General features: G+C 42.9%; 6 protein-coding genes across 6 annotated transcripts; 1 reads left to right on the forward strand and 5 right to left on the reverse strand.

The window, feature by feature from the left end:
• Nucleotides 1-851: 851 nt before the first annotated feature.
• On the reverse strand, nucleotides 852-2,243 carry LOC120950939 (retinaldehyde-binding protein 1-like). The gene is made up of 2 exons (XM_040369364.2): nucleotides 1,279-2,243; nucleotides 852-1,194 (listed from the first exon to the last, which is right to left on the reverse strand). Exons 1-2 carry the CDS (start codon nucleotides 2,002-2,004, stop codon nucleotides 940-942), a joined length of 981 nt encoding a protein of 326 aa, XP_040225298.2. The 5' UTR covers nucleotides 2,005-2,243; the 3' UTR covers nucleotides 852-939.
• Nucleotides 2,244-2,878: 635 nt separating this feature from the next.
• On the reverse strand, nucleotides 2,879-4,229 carry LOC120953552 (clavesin-1-like). Its single transcript, XM_040373605.2, has 2 exons — nucleotides 3,338-4,229; nucleotides 2,879-3,258 (listed from the first exon to the last, which is right to left on the reverse strand). Exons 1-2 carry the CDS (start codon nucleotides 4,061-4,063, stop codon nucleotides 3,004-3,006), a joined length of 981 nt encoding a protein of 326 aa, XP_040229539.2. The 5' UTR covers nucleotides 4,064-4,229; the 3' UTR covers nucleotides 2,879-3,003.
• A 423-nt stretch (nucleotides 4,230-4,652) lies between these two features.
• On the forward strand, nucleotides 4,653-5,811 carry LOC120953416 (retinaldehyde-binding protein 1-like). The gene is made up of 2 exons (XM_040373315.2): nucleotides 4,653-5,456; nucleotides 5,535-5,811. The coding sequence occupies exons 1-2, from the start codon at nucleotides 4,734-4,736 to the stop codon at nucleotides 5,766-5,768; spliced, it is 957 nt and encodes a 318-aa protein (XP_040229249.1). The 5' UTR covers nucleotides 4,653-4,733; the 3' UTR covers nucleotides 5,769-5,811.
• Nucleotides 5,812-7,845: 2,034 nt separating this feature from the next.
• LOC120953384 (retinaldehyde-binding protein 1-like) lies at nucleotides 7,846-9,037 on the reverse strand. Its single transcript, XM_040373264.2, has 2 exons — nucleotides 8,165-9,037; nucleotides 7,846-8,106 (listed from the first exon to the last, which is right to left on the reverse strand). Exons 1-2 carry the CDS (start codon nucleotides 8,945-8,947, stop codon nucleotides 7,846-7,848), a joined length of 1,044 nt encoding a protein of 347 aa, XP_040229198.1. The 5' UTR covers nucleotides 8,948-9,037.
• A 229-nt stretch (nucleotides 9,038-9,266) lies between these two features.
• Nucleotides 9,267-11,598, reverse strand: LOC120952750 (clavesin-2-like). The gene is made up of 2 exons (XM_040372229.2): nucleotides 10,153-11,598; nucleotides 9,267-10,054 (listed from the first exon to the last, which is right to left on the reverse strand). The coding sequence occupies exons 1-2, from the start codon at nucleotides 10,882-10,884 to the stop codon at nucleotides 9,794-9,796; spliced, it is 993 nt and encodes a 330-aa protein (XP_040228163.2). The 5' UTR covers nucleotides 10,885-11,598; the 3' UTR covers nucleotides 9,267-9,793.
• A 912-nt stretch (nucleotides 11,599-12,510) lies between these two features.
• On the reverse strand, nucleotides 12,511-14,917 carry LOC120953392 (retinaldehyde-binding protein 1-like). The gene is made up of 2 exons (XM_040373277.2): nucleotides 13,409-14,917; nucleotides 12,511-13,326 (listed from the first exon to the last, which is right to left on the reverse strand). The coding sequence occupies exons 1-2, from the start codon at nucleotides 14,213-14,215 to the stop codon at nucleotides 13,093-13,095; spliced, it is 1,041 nt and encodes a 346-aa protein (XP_040229211.2). The 5' UTR covers nucleotides 14,216-14,917; the 3' UTR covers nucleotides 12,511-13,092.
• Nucleotides 14,918-21,410: the final 6,493 nt, after the last annotated feature.

Consider the following 21,410-nt stretch of genomic DNA (forward strand, 5'->3'; position numbering starts at 1 on the left):
GTCTGCTGTCTAGAACCACCGAAAGATTACTATCTTCGTTTAGAGACATCTTAGTTATCTATAGCACCTTTCCGTTGGTTTTGTTCATAAAATAGAACCGAACGGATATTGTGTGATTCCAAACGGGTCTATATCTAAGAGGTTCCTGTGAGGGTCGTATAAAGAACTGAATGTCCGGTTACGTGTAGAACAGCGTTGTCAACCAGAAATCAGGTCAGAAATCATTTTGCAAGCCTCAATTTAGACAAGGGGCAAGCGGTAGGGGGTAGTGGAAGCGTTACATTTGGAGCGGAGCTTTTAATAGTCCTCGTTCATGTAAGATCCATAGGAATATGATGGGATTTTTGTATGTGGAATATACAAGTTTTTTTTTTGGTAGATGAAAATTGCCAAAATAAACACATTTTTTGCATATTTTTACACTGATTGCTCGTAGCCTACCGTAAAAATATGTAAAATCCACCATCGCATGCACAGTGACATCATCTGTGACGAATAGTGGGTTATAGGATGCAACCGTATAATCGTTGTTCCCATTCATGTTTATATACAAGAGGTTGAATTCAACTTATCTAAAGGAAGCAGAAGAAGTCCTCTGCCGTCTTGAGCAACGCGACTGTTCCCAAGACAAGTTCAAGTCTCTTCAATGTCCACATCGTCGAAACTGACAAGGATGCATTTGCATTTAGGAATGGACAAACTCATCCGTGTTGGCATGCCGGTCCCTGATCCCTGAATTGATGTTGAGTATACGGTCGTCAATCAAACTGCATAATCGGCTTTCCAAAAAGTGGCTAAAGAATTAATTCTGAAATGCAGTTATAATCGGACGACTAATGCGAGATATCCCCATAAATTCCCATTTTATACGTTGATGGATTCATTTTTATTATTCCTCAACACATGTTTTAAAACCTGCAACCATTCCTTAAAACACCTCTAATTCATGGTTAAACGTTTAAACATGGCACCGGCTGCAATCTCGTCCGGCGTAGTTCCCTCAAAGTTCCACCGCGACGAATAGTAATCCAAATCGATCTCCATCTGATCCAGCCCGAGCACCACCTCACGCTGATCCTCCATACGTTTCCACAGAACCCGATTTGCCAGCTCCAGATCGACCGTTCCGCCGTACAATGCAGGCTTTAAGGGAGCTTCAAAATACTTCTCCATCTCAGCAGCCGTTGAAAAGCACTGTGTAAAAAGCACATGACATTTGGAGTGAGAGCTGAATAAAGCCCGTTAAGTATGCAATAAATGAAATCGTTAAATACTTACGCTAATTTTTTCCCGCATCTTCGGGTTCGCGAACGACAGAAACGTTTCGATAACGGAGCTACCATACTTTGGCAGACCCGCCGAATGAATGTCCGCATACCGGACGGGGTACGTGTGGCTGTACGCATCCATCATGATCTTCAAATCGGTCGTACTCCACTTCTCAAAGTTGGCCACCGTGCTGCCCTCAAAGTCGATCAGCACGTGACATCCGCCTACCTGGAACTCCTCGCACTCGAGCATCGTCTCCATGACCAGCGCCATAAAGCGTGCATCCTGTGCGGGGCTGTGCTTTTCACCATCGAAGCGACTGAAGCGCGAAAATCCCACCATCCGTCCGGCAGCGTCCCAGCCGAGCAACGTGAACGTACCGCTGTGGAAAATTTCCTTCATGGTCGATTCATTGCAGTCGAGATTTTTGAACCAACTTGGATACAGCTCGCGAACGGTTAGATAGCGCTCCAGCGCCTCACACGCCATCGGTACGGAGAACTGACGGAAGCGAAGGAATCGGAGCAAGAACTTGGCATCCGTGCGGCACTTGAAGATGTAAGGGTTTTCCGCGATCCAGTGGCGCATCTCAGTTAGGGCTTTCTCACGCACGACATCATCTTCTCGGAGCTCCTCTTTGGCCAGCTCACGGTACAGAGCTGGTAGGGTGAACTTGTACTCGTCATACTCCTTGGGGCTTTTGTTAACCGAGTAAGGCGCGTGAGATGGGGCCATTTTTGAGGATCGATTTTGAAAACACTTCACCAAGGTGCCAAGGTGTGAACGATACTGGTCGTGTATGGAATGCAATCGTTTGGAGGTAAGCTCCCGAATGGTTTGGAGTTGTGGTGGAAATAATTATCACTTTTGTTGTATGTTGCCGTTTGACCTCAAAATGAGATAATGGCAAATGAGATCAGTGTACAGCTTATCAACTGCGAATTTTCATCAATACCTGCTTTCTTCTAGATTCAAGTAGGGCTGTAATATGTAGAATGTTTGATCGAATATTGTTGTATAATGGTTGAAATAAATAAATTGACAAAAGTTTAAACAAATAATGAAAACACCGGCCTGAAACCATAAATTTGGTCCAAACGAAGAATCTGAACAGTTTCAAAGTTCTATACTGAGCACTTAGAAATGACAAGCTCACACTCGTAGCGACATCAAAAGACAACCGAATAATACCAACGAGGTCAACGTTATCTATACAAATCTGAGGACTTTCTGAGAACAATAAGGTTTGAATGATCTAAAGAAAGTTTAACACTCCATACATAGCTGAAAGAAGAAATATTTATTCAAAATCTTTGCCAGTTGGCAATCGCAAGTTGTCCGTGCTTGTAGGCATTTAACAATTAATCCAACGTTCGTCAATTACAGCCTGAACTGTTACGTGAGAAAAAAATCTAAAAAAATACCCAAATCTTGGTTATACTTCCTATTAGCTTGGCCTTACTTCCTATTGATCTACGCCTGATCTAAATAAATCATCTGAAGGGATAACATGTACCATGAATTGTTAATTTTCTGATTAAATACAATACATGAAGATTAACGAAACAATACATTTATTTTTTTTAAATAAAATGCTTCTCCAAAAATATTCCTCAGAGTGAGACACCAAATAATTCAGAACATCTTTATTTATAAATTCCTATCGAAAGTGTTGTCATGTTTAATTTCTCAATTTCGAATATAAACCTCTGAAGCAATGCTTTGGAAATTGTCTCATTTGATGTTCAATTGTTCCAACATAGTTCCTGCAGCTGCCGCCTCAGGCAAAACTTCCTCCGCATCCCAAACCGACGTATAATGGTCCACATCAATCGCCATGCCATCGAGCCCGAGCACGATCTCTCGCTGCTCTTCGATGCGCTTGCGGAACGAACGGTTAAGCTCCTCGAAGTCTACCGTGCCGCCGTAAGTGGTCGGTTTGCAGGCAGGCTCTAAACGCTTCTCAAGCTCCTCGATCGTTGGATAGCACTGAAAGATAATAATGCCAACAAAGTGTTAACAAACTGCGACCAAAAGAACCACCCACCTTGCATTCTTCGTCGCTTACGTTGATCTTTTCTCGTAGCTTTGGGTTAGCGAACGAAAGAAACGTCTCAATAATTGGCACGGCCTGCTTCGGTAGCTTTGCTCCGTGAATTTCACCATACCGCAAAGGGTACGAGCGGCTGAACACGTCCATCATGATCTTCAGCTCGCTCGTGCTCCACTTGTCAAAGTGTCCGACGGTGCAGCCCCGATAGTCGACAAACACCTGACAGCTACCGATCTGGAACTCTTCCCACTCGAGCACCGTCTCCAGTATCAGTGCCATGTACCGAGCGTCCTGCGACGGGCTATGCTTTTCGATGTTGAACCGACCGAATCGGATAAGGAACGCCGCCCGGCCCGCACTGTCCTGGCCGATGTAGGTGAACGGTTCGTAGTCCAATATTTCCTGCATGATGGGATCGTTACAGTCCAGCTTCTTGAACCAGCCCGGGTACAGCTCGCGAACGGTTAGATAGCGCTCCAGCGCCTCACACGCCATCGGTACGGAGAACTGACGGAAGCGCAGGAATCGGAGCAAGAACTTGGCATCCGTGCGGCATTTGAAGATGTAAGGGTTTTCCGCAATCCAGTGGCGCATCTCGGTGAGGGCCTTTTCACGCACGAGTTCATCTTCCCGGAGCTCCTCTTTGGCTACTTCACGGTACAGTGCTGGCAGAGTGAACTTGTACTCGTCATACTCCTTGGGACACTTGTCCACCGCAAAGGGAAGTTGATTAGCTGCCATGGCTTCGGGACAAGTGAACACGTTGGCGGTAGAAGTGAAACTGTCGAATTATTCGAACAAGCGAAAAACAAATCGATGTGGTTTATGGTAGCTTTTGCAGGCTTTGAAACATTGGACATTGGAAGAAAGAGAAAGCGCCAAATCATCCATAAGGAGATAAAGTAAACAAACAAAATGTTTGTTTGTTTGTTTATGCGATAATGTCGTTTCATTACGGGTAACGGAATCCGGGAGCATCAAACAGTATTATCAGTACCGAAAAGCAAAGAAACTGCAGGAACAATGCAGGACTAACCAAAATCATATGTTTCTTGTTAATTCTACTGCGCGTGTATTTATGTTCTTATCACACAACGCCGCACATTGATAAGTCATAAACACCTTCAACAACTTTTTGTGCATGATAAGCAGCAGCCAAAATATGGACCAAAAAATGCACCCGCATTTATAAGCAAGACTGTTGACCCTAGCCAAATCCAATCTGCCGCGTTGCGTTTGTAATCGCAGCTCCCGGTCATTGGGTCAAGTTGTTTCGCGAATGTGTGAGATTTTGGTTTAATTTGAAACTTAATGTAATACCAGGTAACGAAGGCGCTTTGGTTCAGTTTCGTTTCGGACAGCAGAGGGATTACATCGCACCCACAAGAAACACCAGTAGCGGTACTTCAACATGTCGAAGTTTGCGGCCTATCCGGTGGACAAGAACGTGAAGTCGTACGACGAGTACAAGTTTACGCTGCCGGAGGTGTATCGTGAGCTGGCGAAGGACGAACTCCGCGAGGATGATGTGGTGCGCACCAAAGCGCTGGCGGAGATGCGCCAGTGGATCGTGAATAATCCACACATCCGCAAGTGCCGTATGGATTCGAAGTTCTTGCTGCGTTTCCTGCGCTTCCGCCAGTTCTCCGTACCGATGGCGTGTGAGGCGCTGGAGCAGTACCTGACGATGCGCGAGATGTATCCAAGCTGGTTCAAGAACCTGGACACGAGCAACGACAAGATGAAGGAACTGTTCATCTCTGGCGCGACCTCGATCATGGGCCAGGACAGCAATGGCCGTACGGTGGTGTTCTTCCGCATCGCTCGCTTTGTGCCGGAGATGTTCGAACCGCCGGTCGGTGGCATTTTCATTGCGCTGCTGATCGAAGCGATGCTCGAGTGGGAAGAGGTGCAGATCGGTGGTTTGCAGGTGATGGTGGACTACACCGACATGGATCTGAAGCTGTTCGAGAAGTGGGGCTCGTCGGAGTTGAAGCTCATCATGGAAGCGTATACGCGCTGGTACCCGATGCGCTACAACGATACGCACGCGGCCAAGCTGCCCAAGAAGGCGCTACCGGTGATTGAGAAGATTCTGTCCTTCACCAATCCGAAGATTCGGGAGCGTATTAACGTAAGAAAACATTGAGGGAAAATGGCGATAAAAGGCATACGTTCAGTGATTGTAAAAAACATATTTTTCTTTTAACAGTGCTACGCTAACGTTTCCGAGATGGAGAAGCACTTCGAACCATCGATGGCACCGAAGGGCTACGGTGGCAACGTAGATCTGGACGGGGAGCTTAATCCGGCAATGTGGAAACGCATCGAGCAGCAACGAGATGTCATCCTGGGGCTGGACCGCATGGAGATCGATTACGATTACTATGCACCGATCTGGGACCAGCAAAACGCGGGCCTGCTCGGTGAGACCCCATCTGCTTGAGGGAGAATCGCTTGCGCAAGAATAAAACGCTAACATTCTGTTATTTTTTCGATTTTTTTTTGTTGCTGTTTGATAACATTTTGAGAGAGTTTTACAGAGAGTTACTATTAGTAACGTGTGGATTCGATCGGTAGTCAGTTCACACGCACATCGTCTGTATCTTGATAAGCTGTAATTGCTTCATTCCCTAACACCATAGCATTGGGAGCTGCTTTACGTGCGCAGTACCTCCGTTATATTCTAATTCTTATCACGTCACTACACTCTCAGTGACGTGTGTTTTGTGATGAATGGGGAAGAAATTGTCAGAGAAATAATTAGCTTTTACTTGGATAAATTTTACTAATTCACAGAACAAAAGACAAATCATACTTTACTTACTTACTTATCCGGCGCTACAAGCGCTTTGTGGTCTTGGCCTGCCACAGGAATGTCCAAAACCACTCATGGATCAAATCAAAATGGATCAAAGATCAAATCATATTTATCTAAATTCTTCGAAACGTTTCACCCTATAATTAAAGAACAAACTGAACAATTGGAAGTCTTTTTATGTTTTGACTATTTGTTTTATTATTTTCATGATATTTCAATGGTTAAGACTCTGTACTGGAACACTTCTGGAGCTCTTTGTGGCATGATGTTAATTTTGAATTTTGAAATTACGCAGTGGCGGATTTAGGGTAAAGGGGGCCTTAGGCTGTAAGATGATTTGAGGCTCCCTATAGATGGTGAGCAGGGTTAGGAGCTTCAACAGTCTACTGCAATTGCTGCCGGGGGGTGGGGGCTCATGGAGTGACGGCCATTAGGCCCCAACGATCATCGGCCACAGACCCTACCAATGTTTGTCAACCGATTGCCGCATTGCTTCACAAATAACATTGTTGAGGGCCATTTTGAAGTTAGCTATAGAATGAGTGAATGTTCAAATCTTAATTTGATTAGAAAATACTTACTGAATATATCAAATATCAACAGCTTTATTTTATGAAGTCCTAATTTTCGTCTTTCAAACATTTTTTTTGATGAATTAGGAAACAAAATTAACTATTTATTTTAACCTCTACCAAGTCGTCTCGGGCCGCATTTTTGTAGTTTTGAGACCCCTGCTATAGACTATTGATCTACGGGGCCCCTAAATCGACGAGGCCCCTAGCAACCGCCTAGTTCGCCTACTGTTAGGTCCGCCGCTGAAATTACGTAGTTTACGGGTGAACCCAAAGAAAGTTTATATTATGTTTTCCATGTGATAGTTGATCAGCAAACTTTGCGACATAAAGAGCGAAAATTTATTAAAATGCTCGTAGATTTTGTTTGATGTAATGCTACCTAGATGCCTCGTAAAACTATTAAAAAAAGAAAGTATACTGAATTAGGTTATCTTTTATAACCCTGCTGACGTCTTAGAGTTGGAGGAAGATATTCGATTTTTATAACCAATTTTAGAAAGCAATTACAACATTATAGTGACGTTGGTCATGCCTTTGTTTTTTAAGAATATTTGATAAGGTGCATCATCAAAGCTAAGCAAGATAATTTAGTAAGAAAGGAAGTAAATTACTCAATCGTACTACAATCATACAAAAATCTCGTTATGCGTAAAGCTGTTTACAAAAATGTACATGAAAGTTATAACAATTGAAAGCAGAATCAAATATTATTTAAACAACACTCTACCATACGACAGCTGCAACATATTAATTGTTCCTAAACATGTTTAAATCAGTTCAAATAGTAGATAATGTTAGTTTTCCACTGAAACCATAATAATTCCCTAGATCTTAGTGAAAGATAGTGAAAATTGTTTCCATGTAAAGATAAATTTAAATTTGCAAAATACCGTGATTTATTAGGTTTGCGAAGTTATTGAAAATAGCAAAAAGAACTAGTAGAGACATTTGTACCAGCAAGCATTGTGTATTTTGATTGAATCAGGAAATATCCTGTATTCTTTAACTCTACCATTTTTCGTTAGGTTAGTAGCCTCTAAAAATCATAAAAAATCACGTTAACACTTATTTCACCAATGATCAAGTATCATTTTTCAAGTATCAAGTATCATTTAATCAAGTATCATTTAATCCACATCAAGCTTTCTAAAGCTTCCCATCGCTCCACTATCGATTTCGTTCTCGGGCGCTTCGTGGTGTTTCCAGAGTGAAGTATAATTCGTCGTATCAATATCCATTTCATCCAACGCCAGCAGCACCTGCCGCCTGTCCTCTAAATGATCCTGGAACCGTTGATTGAACTCCTGCAAATCACAGACACCGCCCCACTCCTTGGGTAACAGTGTCGATTCGCATCGCTTTGCCATTTCCTCGACGCTGTTGTGACACTGAAATAAAATTCACGATTATTTTCAATCACTTGGCTGTACGTTTCCTAACACTCACTGTGATGCGGTCCTTCAACTTTGGGCTAGCGAACGTCAGCAGCAAGTTGAGTAACGAAACAGCAAACTTGGGAAACTTGGCACCATGCACCTCACGGATCCGTATCGGGTACGAGCGGTTGATCGCATCCATAAACACCTTCATGTCCGAAACGCCCCAAATGCCGTAGTGCTTTAACACTGAGCCAGTATAATCGATTAGCACCCGAAAGCCACCGATCTGCAGCTCTTCACACTCGAGCAGCGTCTCGATGAGCAGCACCGTAAAGCGACCTTCCTGCAGTGAGGTAAACTTGTCCACATTGAAACGGGCAAACCGGAAGAGGATCACCGTCCTGCCCTCGGCATCTTGGCCGAGCTTTGTAAACACACCGTCCTGAAGCATTTCTCGCATTGCGGGGTCATTGCAATCAAGATTCTTAAACCACTGCGGAAAGGTCTCACGCATCGCAAGGTATCGCTCCAGCGCCTCACACGCCATCGGTACGGAGTACTTTCGGAAGCGCAAAAAGCGCAACAGAAACGACGCATCCGTACGGCACTTGCGAATGTACGGATGTTTGGCAATCCACTCCCGCATCTGCGTCAACGATTGCTCCCGAATCTCGTCGTCCTCGCGGAGCTCATCCTTTGCTAGTTTGCGGTACAGGTCAGACAGAGTAAACTCATACTGATCGTAAGTTTGCGGGCACTTCTCAACGGAGTAGAGCTTTTCCATCGTGACAAAACAGACTGCTTTACTATATCGTAGCTCGATCGATACTGAAACGAAGCTCAGCATCATCTACCGTGATTGTTGCGATCTCTTGGGAACCAGTTGTTCACGCGATAATTACACTCAATGCTTACTACCGACCAACGCACGTGTTAGTAACGCACGTAAGCCAGCCGTAGGTAATGCTCTGTATTGTATTCGCTTCATGCAAATGAGTGCATGTAGTAGTGAGTGTATCAATAGTGACAGATCAAGGAGAACAATAATGGATGAGAGTTTTTAGTGAGTTCATTCTATTAGCAACTAATTTATTGTTTATTGACACTGATCGCAAGGCGACTGTGGCTCTGTGAGTAACCTGTGGTAAATATCCTGCTGTGAGTAAAAATCCCAATAAGTCATATATAATTGGACCTAATCAATAGGCTAAGGCAGACAGCATAGAAGTACCCATAAGTTCCAAAGACCATGATCTGGGAAGAAGTATATTGTATTCCCTTGGTTCTACGATATCACTCGTTCTACAGAATGTTCGATGCATGCCTGTATTTCTCCGCTATTCGCACAAAATAGTAAAATTTCCTCTCCATCTCAATGTTCGCTACAATTAACTAATTGATTGTGTCGCTAGTAGGACCAGAGCCATCCGCATGAAGGTACTTCGTCTTGGCCGCATTGATCATCAATGCAGTTCTTGCTGTTGTGCATTTTTGTCAACTGTAATTTTTACACATATTCCGCTATCATTTTCTACAGTCCCCTTTATCTTCACCAACTGTTATAAAAGATTTGCATACTTCGATTTCAAACAAATAAACAAATGTTTTAGTACAAAAATTCGATTGGATTTATTATAACTCTATCCCGTTTCTTGTGATCTTACAACCTACAATCTTTACCCTTGTATTCGGACAACTAATCTACATTCAGCTTCCGGAAGCTACCGGCCACACCGCCCTCGACCTCATTTTCCACCAAGTTCGTTTGGCTCCAGAGCGAAGAGTAGTGTGCTACATCGATATCCATATCATCCAGCGCCAGTATCACGTTCCGACGATCCTCGAGATGTTTCAAAAATTTGCGCCCCATCTCCTCCGTATCCAGCTCACCGCCGTACGACTGTGGCAGTAGCGAAGGTTCGAATTTTCCCTTCATCTCCAGCACCGTATTGTGACACTGTAAAGGTAGAAAGAAACCCAAGGCAAGCAACCACAGCAAGTTAGAACTGGCCCTCTTACACACCCGCCAAACGCACCACCAACACATTCACTTACAACTATTCGTTCCTTCAGCTTGGGACTGGCGAACGTTAGCAGCAGGTTCAGTATCGAAACAGCAAACTTGGGAAACTTGGCACCATTAATCTCGCGGAACCGTATAGGGTACGAGCGGTTGATCGCATCCATGAAGATCTTCATGTCGGAGACGCCCCACATACCGTAGTGCTTCATGACGGTGTCGGTGAAGTCAAGCATCACCCGGAAGCCACCGATCTGTAGCTCTTCCCACTCGAGCAGTGCCTCAATCAGCAGCGCCACCAGCCGGCCCTGCTCCAGCGGTCCAAACTTGTCCACGTTCAGCTGCTTCACGCGGAACAGAATCACCATGCGGCCCTCCGAATCTTGTCCCAGCTTCGTGAACACACCGTCCTCGAACAGCTCTCGCATTGCCGGATCGTTGCAGTCCAGCTTCTTAAACCACGTAGGAAACGTTTCGCGCATCGCAAGGTATCGCTCCAGCGCCTCACACGCCATCGGCACGGAGTACTTTCGGAAGCGCAAAAAGCGCAACAGAAACGACGCATCCGTACGGCACTTGCGAATGTACGGATGTTTGGCAATCCACTCCCTCATTTGCGTTAACGATTGCTCCCGAATCTCGTCGTCCTCGCGGAGCTCATCCTTTGCCATCTTGCGGTACAGGTCGGGCAGGGTAAACTCATACTGATCGTACGTTGGTGGACGTTTTTCGACGGAATAGTTGTTGGAGCTCGCCGGGGGAGACATCTTTAACTGCCGAACTTTATCGCGATGTAGCTGCGTTGCTGTCCAACTGGACACTGACCGTGGTGTTCTTTCCAACACAGTGCGTTACAGCATCTCTCGCTAAACGTAGCTTTCAATGCCATTAAACTGTCTTGTTCTATCGCCTACGGCATAAAAAAACTCATCTTGCACCGTGCGAGCGAGCGAAAGAGCACGAACACCGAAACACCACCACCTTCGTACGGCTCGACACACGTTATTAGATTACGATGATCATGACGATACAGGCGGGTAGAACGCTAGAACCTCACACAACCATGGACTTTGAGGGCTGGGAGACTGATCAATGCTATTGCATGAGTAAGGCATCCCCCGGCCGATCTGCCCCGGGGGTACAGGGACGGCGGCGCTATCGGGTTGTCTAGGCCAAGCCGACGCGACACTGACATTGTGGTTGCGGGTGCGATGGTTGCACACTACACACGCTCACTCAAGGGGAAGCGTTTAATCGATCGAGCGCAAGATAATCGTCGGCTGCAATGGGATCGTGTGCGTCCGGCGTGCGTACCAACGTGCATTCCCACACGCTATCGACCGATGTAACCTGCTGTAACGTTCGGATGACCTGAACTAATTGCTCTCGGTGGATTTAGAATATTATATCTGGATTAAAGCGCGCTGTACTGGAGAGAACGAAGGAGAGAGAGTTTATAAGAGCGGGTTATTTTGTGTGATGTTTGGAGTAGGAACAGCAACACAACAATTGCCGCAGGAAAAGGTAAGAAAATTATGTTCATTATTCGGTTTATTTCGTTAGATGATAGGTTAAGATAAATGAGAGTAGAAAAAACACACGCACACTTGAGTTGCCGCATGTGTACTCAGGTGTCGGCGCGATCGGCATCACTCTCGCTGGAAGATGCAGGCAGTTAGAGCAGTGTTTCTCAAAGTGATCGTCGGTGAGTGGAAAGACGCAACCCTTCTACCAGAGCTATTTTGACTCTTCTCTACCTTTCTCTTACTGATCTTTAAAAATGCTTGGATCAAACATCACACATTTCAATGATGTTTTTTTATGTTTTTATCTACATCATTTTACGCATCGAGTTTCCCATGAAACGATGCATTCATTTTATATTGTAATAACAAACATTATTGTTATTTTTATTTTAAAGTGTTTTAACACAATTTTAGAGATCATCCATAAATTACAAACGTTAAAATGCGATGATGGTAGGTTTGTCGAGGGATATTCTTTGCTAAAACTGTGCTTTAAAAATATATTTTAAAGCTGTTGAATATGTAAAAAATATTAATCCTATGACAAAAATGCACAATTATTTCAACGATACTTAGAAATATTGTGTGTTGAAAAATTGCATGCAAGTAATGGTTTATATTTTTAAATGTATTTTTGCATAAGATCGCTAAGCAGAATAGCACACTTTCGTAAGGAAGCATTGATGGAGATGATACTTCGATAAAAAAACTATAATTCTTCCGTCACGTAATTTATGAACGAACATGGTTTGATAACTGCAATTTAAGAATTAATGAAATAAACAAAATGAAAAATAACAACAATTTAGTAATGATGATAGCAAAGGTATTTAAAACAAAATTAAATAAAGTGCAATTACTCCCTAATTTAAGCTCATGAATGATGATGAAATCATGTTCAATCGGTTTAAAAATTGAGCATTGTTTTATTGAACATTATTTGGTGCACTATTCATTTGATAGCATATTACGTATTCAGTTTCGTGTATCAAAGGTGGTGTAAATCACACAAAATACACACACACACAGTGATTGGGATGTTCCATACTGTGGTATAATTACTTAGTAAAAGCGTCTATTATACCTTATCGCTTTCGTTATTCCAACTTCCAAACGGCAGCAAGATGCCCCAGGTTAATCAACTATCCCACGATGACCTAACCAACTTATCTATCCCATCCAACAGGTAATCAATGGGTACATGCACACGTACCCAACATGCGTCCGATACGATCAAATACATGTGGCATTGTGAGTTTGTGTGTGTGATGATTCTAGATACATCATCACCTGTTGAATAATTAATTCATCTGTAGTACCGGCATAGTACCGCGTGTACTAACACACGATACCTTATGTAATCCAATTATCTTTCAATCTCATCAGTTCAGTTCTCTGTTGTGTATGAGTAGAGTATTTACGTAGCTTTGAAGCATCGAATCCGTTAGATTAATCAATCTCCATCCCAAACTCCACATCCCCTTCATCCGACTGACGCCAAAGATGAGCGTACGGTTCCACCTCGATTTCCATCCGATCGAGCAGCAGCAGCGTGTCTCGTTTGTCCGCCAACCGTCGCTTTAAGCTGTCCGTGATCTCTTCCGGGCACGACTTGCCACCGTACTCCACCGGCAGCAGGTCCTGGTCGACGTACTTCAGCACCTCATCCATGCTGGCGTGGAACTGAAATGACACGAATTTAGTCAACTTAATCATTAACTTCAATTCCCCCAAACCCATGTTCGTGTCCATTCGGTCTACTCACGAATATACGCTTGCGCAGCTCTTCGGCGGCAAAGCTCAGCACCAGATTGCCCAGCGCCTGGCCGATACGGGGCAGCCGCACAATGTGCACCTCCTTAACCCGCACCGGCAACGCGTGCACGAGACAGTCCATGAAGTTCCGGATGTCGGACAGCTTGAAGCAGACAAAGTGTCCCATGGTGGCACCGTCGCAGTCGATGATCGCCACACCACCCGCAATCTGCAGCTCCACATCGTCGAAGAACGCCTCGAACAGCATGTGCTGCAGCCGGCCGAGATGGTAGCAGTTGAAGCGGGCCACATCGTAGCAGCGAACTTTCACCAGCGCCACCATGCGGCCGGACCGGTCCAGGCCGAGCGGCAGGCAGCCGCGCACGTTCTCCACCAGCTCGCGCATGTACCGATCGGATGGGTCGAGATTTTCGTACCAAATGCGAAACAGCTGGCGCATCGTGAGATAGCGCACGAGCGTGGTTTGCGCGGCCTGCACATCGTACGCACGGGCACGCAAAAATCGCAACAGAAACAGCGCGTCCGTGCGACATCTGCGTATGTGAGGGTGGGTGGCGATCCATTCGCGCAGCAGGCGCAATGATTCCACGCGTCGTACGTCCGTTTCGCCCAGCTCCTGGAGGGCGATCGTACGGTGCAACTCCGGCGGGCTGATGTCGTTTGCCTCGTACCGGGAAGGACACTTGTCCACGGACAGTGCCGTGGCGGTGACGCCCGAACCAGAAGCCATCGTCGATCGGTGGTGGCCAGTGGGAAACTGAACCAGCTGGCAGTGCCCAACGGTGCATTGGCGCATTGGCGCTACTAGCACGCTGCACGCTTCGCTGCAAACGCGCTTTCACTTTCTAATGCATTGCAACGACGATTGCACCAATGCAGCAGCGGGTAAGTGCAAATGCAAAGGCCGTGGTTGGGTGGGTTTTTGCTTAGCTTGAGCCCCCTCTATTTTTGCGCTAAGGTGAGGCGCCAACACGATGCTTTTGAGTGTGCGTGTGTGTGTATGCGCACGTGAGTTTGTACTTGAACTCGCCTTGTGTACGATGCGCTTTGGAACCGGTTCACGCAGCAAACGAGCAACATCGGTGACATAGACCCTGAAGTCTAACAACCATCATTCTCTCGTGTCCATCCAACAGTTTATCAAATGCGATTAAATGATACTCGTCTTCTAGCTTTGCGGTGAACTCGGGCGACTATTTTATAGCTTTGTTTGAGGAAGAGTTTTTTTGCGTTGCGCGTCCCACTATTTCGCTCTTTAAGTTGAAGGTCATTCTTGGAACGAATAATTGCGTTTGGATTTGTTTGAAGATAAACTAGCTTCGGGGGGATTTTTTTTCCGTGGTTGTTTTATAGCTTCAGGTTTAGCTTTTGGATGTGTGGAATCGCAAGAAGCACATCAAAACATTGCCAAAAGCGTTGCCTCGACATTTGCAAGTAAGGGTTTAGTGCCAGTCGTTGAAACAAAATGATGTAAGACTGTACATGATACTGAGGAACAGTTGGATTAACGGAACAGCACGCTTAATCACTTTTTCGTGGTTTAATTTTTGAGTATTTTATAATAGGATTTTGTACACTACATGATGCGCAAATATTACTATCATTTGTGATAACTGGGTTCTTAACATAAGTTCTCTTCATTCCATGGCGTATCTGTGATTAAAGCTATTCAAAGTTATAGCTTAGGATTTCATCTGTTTGTGCAGAAGAGTTTTGTTGCTAGTTGCTAGAAGCAAAACTGTTGCTACTGTTCTACTTATTCCCAAATGAATCAATATTTCTTAATCGTTTGTTTTACAAGATACACCAAATGGAGGAAACGTCGAAATAATTTCAACAATCCAACAAAAAAAAATATGATGCGTTGTTTATTGCTCTCTGTACATAGGTTATAACAGGTTATACAAGAGGATCTCCATTATTCTGATCCTGATCCTGAACCTTATTCCTTCATGGGTCTAAAACCAAATACAGTGGAGCGCCGTTTATCCGGGCTTCTCGGGACTTGACCTCGCCCGGATAAGCGAATAACACGGATAATGAGTCAAATGATATATTTTATCACCAATTCCTGGTTATGTTTTGGAAATTTTTCTTATTTTTTGATAAAAATAACCCAGTTTTTACTAACTTCATGTTTTTCCAAGGAGAATATTTAAAATTTGCCATGCATTATAGTGTTTTTGTTATGACAATGTGCTCTTATGTTTATTTGTCTATCGATGGACAATAATGCCCTCTCGAACCATTTTATCAATGTTTTACAATGAGTTCTTTACAATGGATTACAATAACATAGAACATAAAAATGTGCACTATGGAACCAAATTTAACACAGAAACACGATCATTAAACTCAGTTGGCAAAATCCTCGGCTCAAAAGCGTCGCTGACTGAGTTGAAAGCACGGCACATAACTAGGAACGGGTCAGAGGAGCCAAATTGCGTTCTACGGTCGTCGAGGGCCAACATTGCCCGAGTCCGGAGCGGCCTGGCCGGAACGTACAGGTTGATGGCAGCCAGTAGTGACGGAGAGTCAATACGGCCGTCGAGAAGTCCCGTGATGAACGACAACCTGGCTTTTCGTATTCGCTCACTTAGGGTGGGTAGCCCGAGTAGTAAACACCTAGTCCGGTAATCGAGCCTTTGGTTCCATGAGCGAAGTGCAAATCGTGAAATTTTGCGCTGGATTGATTCCAATCGAGCTAACGGACGCGCTGCAGTTGGCCACCATACGATATTTGCATATTCCATCAACGACCGGATAAGTAAGCAATAGCGCGCCTTGGTGCAAAGTATATCATTAAGCTCGCGAGTCATATTGATAACTAGTCCTAGCATTCTATTGCTGGTGGCTACTACGTGATCCAACTGATCCTTAAATGATAGTTTTGTATCGAGCAAAACACCTAGATCCTTAACACATAGTTTTCGCACCAAGGACTGTCCATCAAGCGCATATTCATACAATGATGGGCAGCGAGAACGACTGAAAGTGATGACTTCACATTTATGTGTGCATAGGGATAAAGCATTACGGTTGTACCAACACTGGAACTCATGCAAGGAAGTTTGCAGTCGGGCGTGGTCTTCTGGTTCACGAATAACACGAAAAATTTTCGCGTCATCTGCGTACAGTAGATGATTATCAGCCGGAAGGATCAATGTCGCGTCGTTGATGAAAAGAAGGAACAGCAAAGGACCCAGGTAGCTGCCCTGCGGGACTCCAGAAGATGCAGTTACTGGACTTGACATGTACGGGCCTAACTTCACAGAATATTGACGATCTGTAAGGTACGATCTAAGCCACATTATCATAGGGTTTGGGAGACCAAGTAAGTCGAGTTTCGCTAGCAAGATGGAGTGCGATACACTGTCGAATGCTGCCTTGATATCCGTATAAATAGCATCTAGTTGTAAACCGTTATCGATAGATTTATGGCATTTGCTAACAAATTCTAGTAGATTAGTCGTTGTAGATCGCCTGGGTACAAAACCATGTTGATTCACACTAATATAGTTGCAGGCCGAGGCCAACAATGGCTCGTAGATTAGCATTTCGAACACCTTTGCACACACGCTGAGTGAGGTTATGCCACGATAGTTTACAGCATCATTCGTACAGCCCTTCTTGTAGATGGGTGTCATCCAGGAAGATTTCCAAGTGGCAGGAAAGGTTCCACACCTCAGGGACTCCTTAAAAATCTTCATCAGCGAGGGAGCAAGCGCAGAAGCACACCACTTTAGGATAACGGCCGGTATACCATCTGGGCCAGGGGTATATGAGGATTTGACACGTTTGATGGCAGAGATGATCGTATCGACAGTGATGACTGGTAGCATAGGGAGCAGTACACCAACAGGTGTGTTAGAGAGAGCATCGGCCACATCTTCTGGACCAGTAGTTTGAGAAACGAAGTTGTCCTTGAAGCGCAAGGCAAACAATTTACACATTTCTGGCAGGGAACAGGCACTGTCACCGTCATAACGTATAATGCTTGGTAGCCCAGCAGATTTTCGTTTTTTGTCCATATAACTCCAAAAGCGCCTAGGATACTTGCAGAGGGAACGTGCAGTTTGTTTCAAATAACTTCGGTGACAGGATCTATTATACCGGCGATAGAGAGAACGAACTCTGTTGTAATAAAGACGTGACGTGCTGTTTCGTTCTGCTCGTTGATCAGAATAGGCTTTTCTTTTTTTAATGCATTTAGTGTGCGATCAGCCCATGGTGGTCCACGACGAGGAATTTTAACAGGAGTGCATTCACATATAGCAAATCTCATGAACTCACAAAAAGCTTCTGTGGCATCGTCAATAGTTGAATAGTCCGAACAGTTAAAAGAATTGTCAAAAGATAAAATCAATCGCTCCAATTTTGGAAAGTCAACACGAGCATATATCAGCCTTTTATCAGCATCAATGGCTGTAGCGATCGTAACTGGGGCTACGTTGTCCAAGTCAAAGTCAAGCGGAGGGTGGTGTTCGTCGATAGTAGTAAGGGGATATTCACAGACACGTATTGAAGAACATGTAGATGCAGCTGGCCAATTTGCGTAAATTAGGTCAAGTATTCGCCCCGATGAGTTAGTATTGGAGTTAAGCTGGTATAGTCCACTCTGATTTAGCCGGTCTCGTAGTACAGTCGTCAACTCGTGCGACTTAACAACATGCCCGTCATGGGTTCAATCCCCAAATAGACCGTGCCGCCATACGTAGGACTGACTATCCTGCTATGGGGGGGAATCAATTAGTCACTGAAAGCCAAGCCCATAAGTGGGTAGAGGCAGGCCTTGACCGACATCGGTTGTTGAGCCAAAGAAGAAGAAGTCCACTCTGATGCAAACCATCAACAAACTGGACACTGCGCGCGGAGCGTGCATGAGGCTCATAGAAATAACCGCTTTTTCAAATATCCTCCTCATAACGCAATGTCACTTTTGTATTGAACTGTCATTTCTCAACAGCACGGATAAACGGAAAGCCGGATAAAAGGTACCCGGATAAACGGCGCTCCACTGTACAGTGGAACGCCGATTATCCGGGCTCTTCGGGACTCGACTTTGCACGGATACTCGAATAACACGGATAATGAGTCAAAGTGTTTATTTTATCACTATTCACTGATCACTGATTTTTTTTTTTTAATTTATATGTTTTGGTAAAACCTAGCCAGTTTTTATTAGTTTTATGTTTTCCGATGAGAATATTTGAAGAATGCCATGAATTATAGCGTTTTTTGTTATGAAAATGTACTTTGATAACCGTTTTTTTTTTTCAAAAATCCTCTTCAGCACGCAAAGTCATCTTTGTATTGAACTATCCTGGATAAAACTGGATAAAAGGTAACCGGATAAACGGTGCTCGACTGTATAAACGAAAGCTAGGAAAGGCAAATGTCAATAAATGTTCAAATAGGAAAAATTGTGCTAAAAATTGTGTTCCGAAATTCGGTAAATATTGAATTATATATAAATATTTATTATAAATGAATAAACAGATAAATACATAATTAACAAATAAGTAAATAGAGAAAAAATAGAAATGACATATATTTTGATTACACATGTTTGATGTACCAAAATATATTTGATTACACATGTTTATAATGATCCAACGAAAGGTAATTGAATTTCCTGATGGATAAATATAATTTCTTACAAATCCTTACCACCCCTTACATTGTCATTCCTGAATGAATTTACGAAAATGACCGTTACTTCTTCTATTTGATGTAAACGTCCTACGGATAGTCAGTCCTTGCTACGGGGAGACGGTCCATTCGGGGCTTGAACCTATGACGGGCATGTTATTGAGTCGTTCGAGCGCCCCCCATTACATGACTGTTAAACAATAGTAAAGCAATGAACCAATATACAGTCAGAATTCAATAGTTGAACGCTTTTTAGTTGGCATGCTTTTTAGCTGAACGCTCGATAGTTGACTGACATTTCAATTAGTAGTAGTAGTAGTAGTAGTTTATTTGAATTCGAAGCATTAAATGTAATTATGTTTTACAAGTTTTCCTTGCGATAATGGGTTCGACTCTTAAGCTTTCCTCATTAATGTTTTCTGTGTAGCAATTGCTGGATTTTTCGATTTCGTTCTGATGTTGAGTAGTAACGTGGGAAAAATTTACAAAAAAAACCCACAAATTTTGTTTTAGAAAACTATCCTATCTAAATATGCTAACTAAACTAACTAACCTAGTTAAGCAAACTACACTAACTAACTTTACATTATATATTACAAACAAGACCATAACCTATAACTAAGCCTAAAATTTAGCTAAATTATATGCTAAGCTACCAATTGATTTAATATGGGAATTTCGCTCGATTCACAACTATCGTGATATTTTCTATAGATTCTTTCAACGTATTCTTTAATTGTAGCCATATTTGTAATCCTATGAAGCTCTCTTGTGTTAAACCATGGATGGACATTAATAATCATTTTAAGGATTTTGTTTTGCTTAATTTGTAACTTTTTATAATGAGACTGAGCAATTCCCTTCCAGGCTGGTGCAGCATATGTCATTACTGACCGAAAAAATGCCTTATAAATAAGTAATTTGTTTTTTAAATTCAATTTAGATTTCCGGTTTAAGAAGGGATACATAGTTTTAACCATTTTGTCTAATTTTATAAGGGTATTCTCAGTTTGTGTCTTGAAAGTAACGCGTTGTTCAAAGTGCATACCAAGGTATTTTATTTTCCTTTTCCATGGTATGTTTTCTTGTCTCATCACTAGATCTCTTTGGGGAAGTCTTCTCATACACGTATTCCTTGTAAAAAAGATTGCTTCTGACTTGGTACTATTGGTTTTGAGCTTCCAGTTTATACAATATTTAGCATACGCCTCTAGTGCGATGTTTAAGCGTCTAATGATTGTTTTAGGATTTTTCGCTGAGGACGAGATAGCGAAATCATCAGCATAAAGGAAATTAGAAAAATAGCTTGTGTTTGGTATATCTGCTATGTAAATATTGAATAACAGAGGAGACAGCACGCTTCCTTGTGGTACAACAGCTACATTATGGTATGGTTTCGATTTGGATTTTCCAATGTGTACAGAGTTTTTCCGGTTATTCAAAAATGATCTTACTATGTTTGTTATGTAAGGAGGAAAATTAAACTTATTAAGTTTGAAAAGTAGTCCCTGGTGCCATATCGAATCAAAAGCCTTTTCATTGTCTAAAAGCACTAAACCAGTAGATTTTTTTAATTCCCTATTTTCAACAATGCTATTTTTTAATCGATGGATCTGATGTGTTGTACTTCTAGCAGGCTGAAACCCAAATTGAGATTCAGGTATAATATTATTGTTATCGACATGTTTGCGAATTCTGATAGCAATCAGTTTTTCCAAAAGTTTTCCCAAACAACTTAGAAGACTGATTGGTCTGTAGCTTTCAGGATTCGTATGGTCTTTACCAGGTTTAGGGATAGCAATTATTTTAGCAATTTTCCATTCAGAAGGAAAATATCCTAGTTGTAGACATGCGTTAAAAATAAGAACTAGATAGACTATGGCTTTTCTCGGGAGATGCTTAATGGTTTTGTTGTTGACTCTATCACAACCAGTTGATTTTTTATTTATTAAGTTTTTAATTAATCTCGTAAGCTCGCTTGGTTTAATAAGTTCAGATGAATGTGGTTGTTTTCTCATATTGGAAGTCAAATATTTTTCATTTTTGTTAACTATCCTACTTTCAATGGGACTAACATTATGATGTGTTATATTATGCGCATTTTGAAAATGATTTTTAAGAGCTTCACATTTTTCTTTAGTCGTAAGTAAATAGTGGTTGTGGTTTTTGAGTATAGGAATATTTCTTTGTTGGTTTTTTATAGTGCCTACGAGCTTCCAGAAGCGATTCGTGTTATTATGACGGGGATTTATACTTTCTAATGTATTAGCCCATGCCTTATTCCGTTCCAGGGTTATTAAGTATTCAATTTTCCGTTTAAGAAAATAATAATTGTTTTG

The sequence above is a fragment of the Anopheles coluzzii genome, chromosome 2 (genome assembly GCF_943734685.1).
Source record: "Anopheles coluzzii chromosome 2, AcolN3, whole genome shotgun sequence".
NCBI classification, from domain to species: domain Eukaryota; kingdom Metazoa; phylum Arthropoda; class Insecta; order Diptera; family Culicidae; genus Anopheles; species Anopheles coluzzii.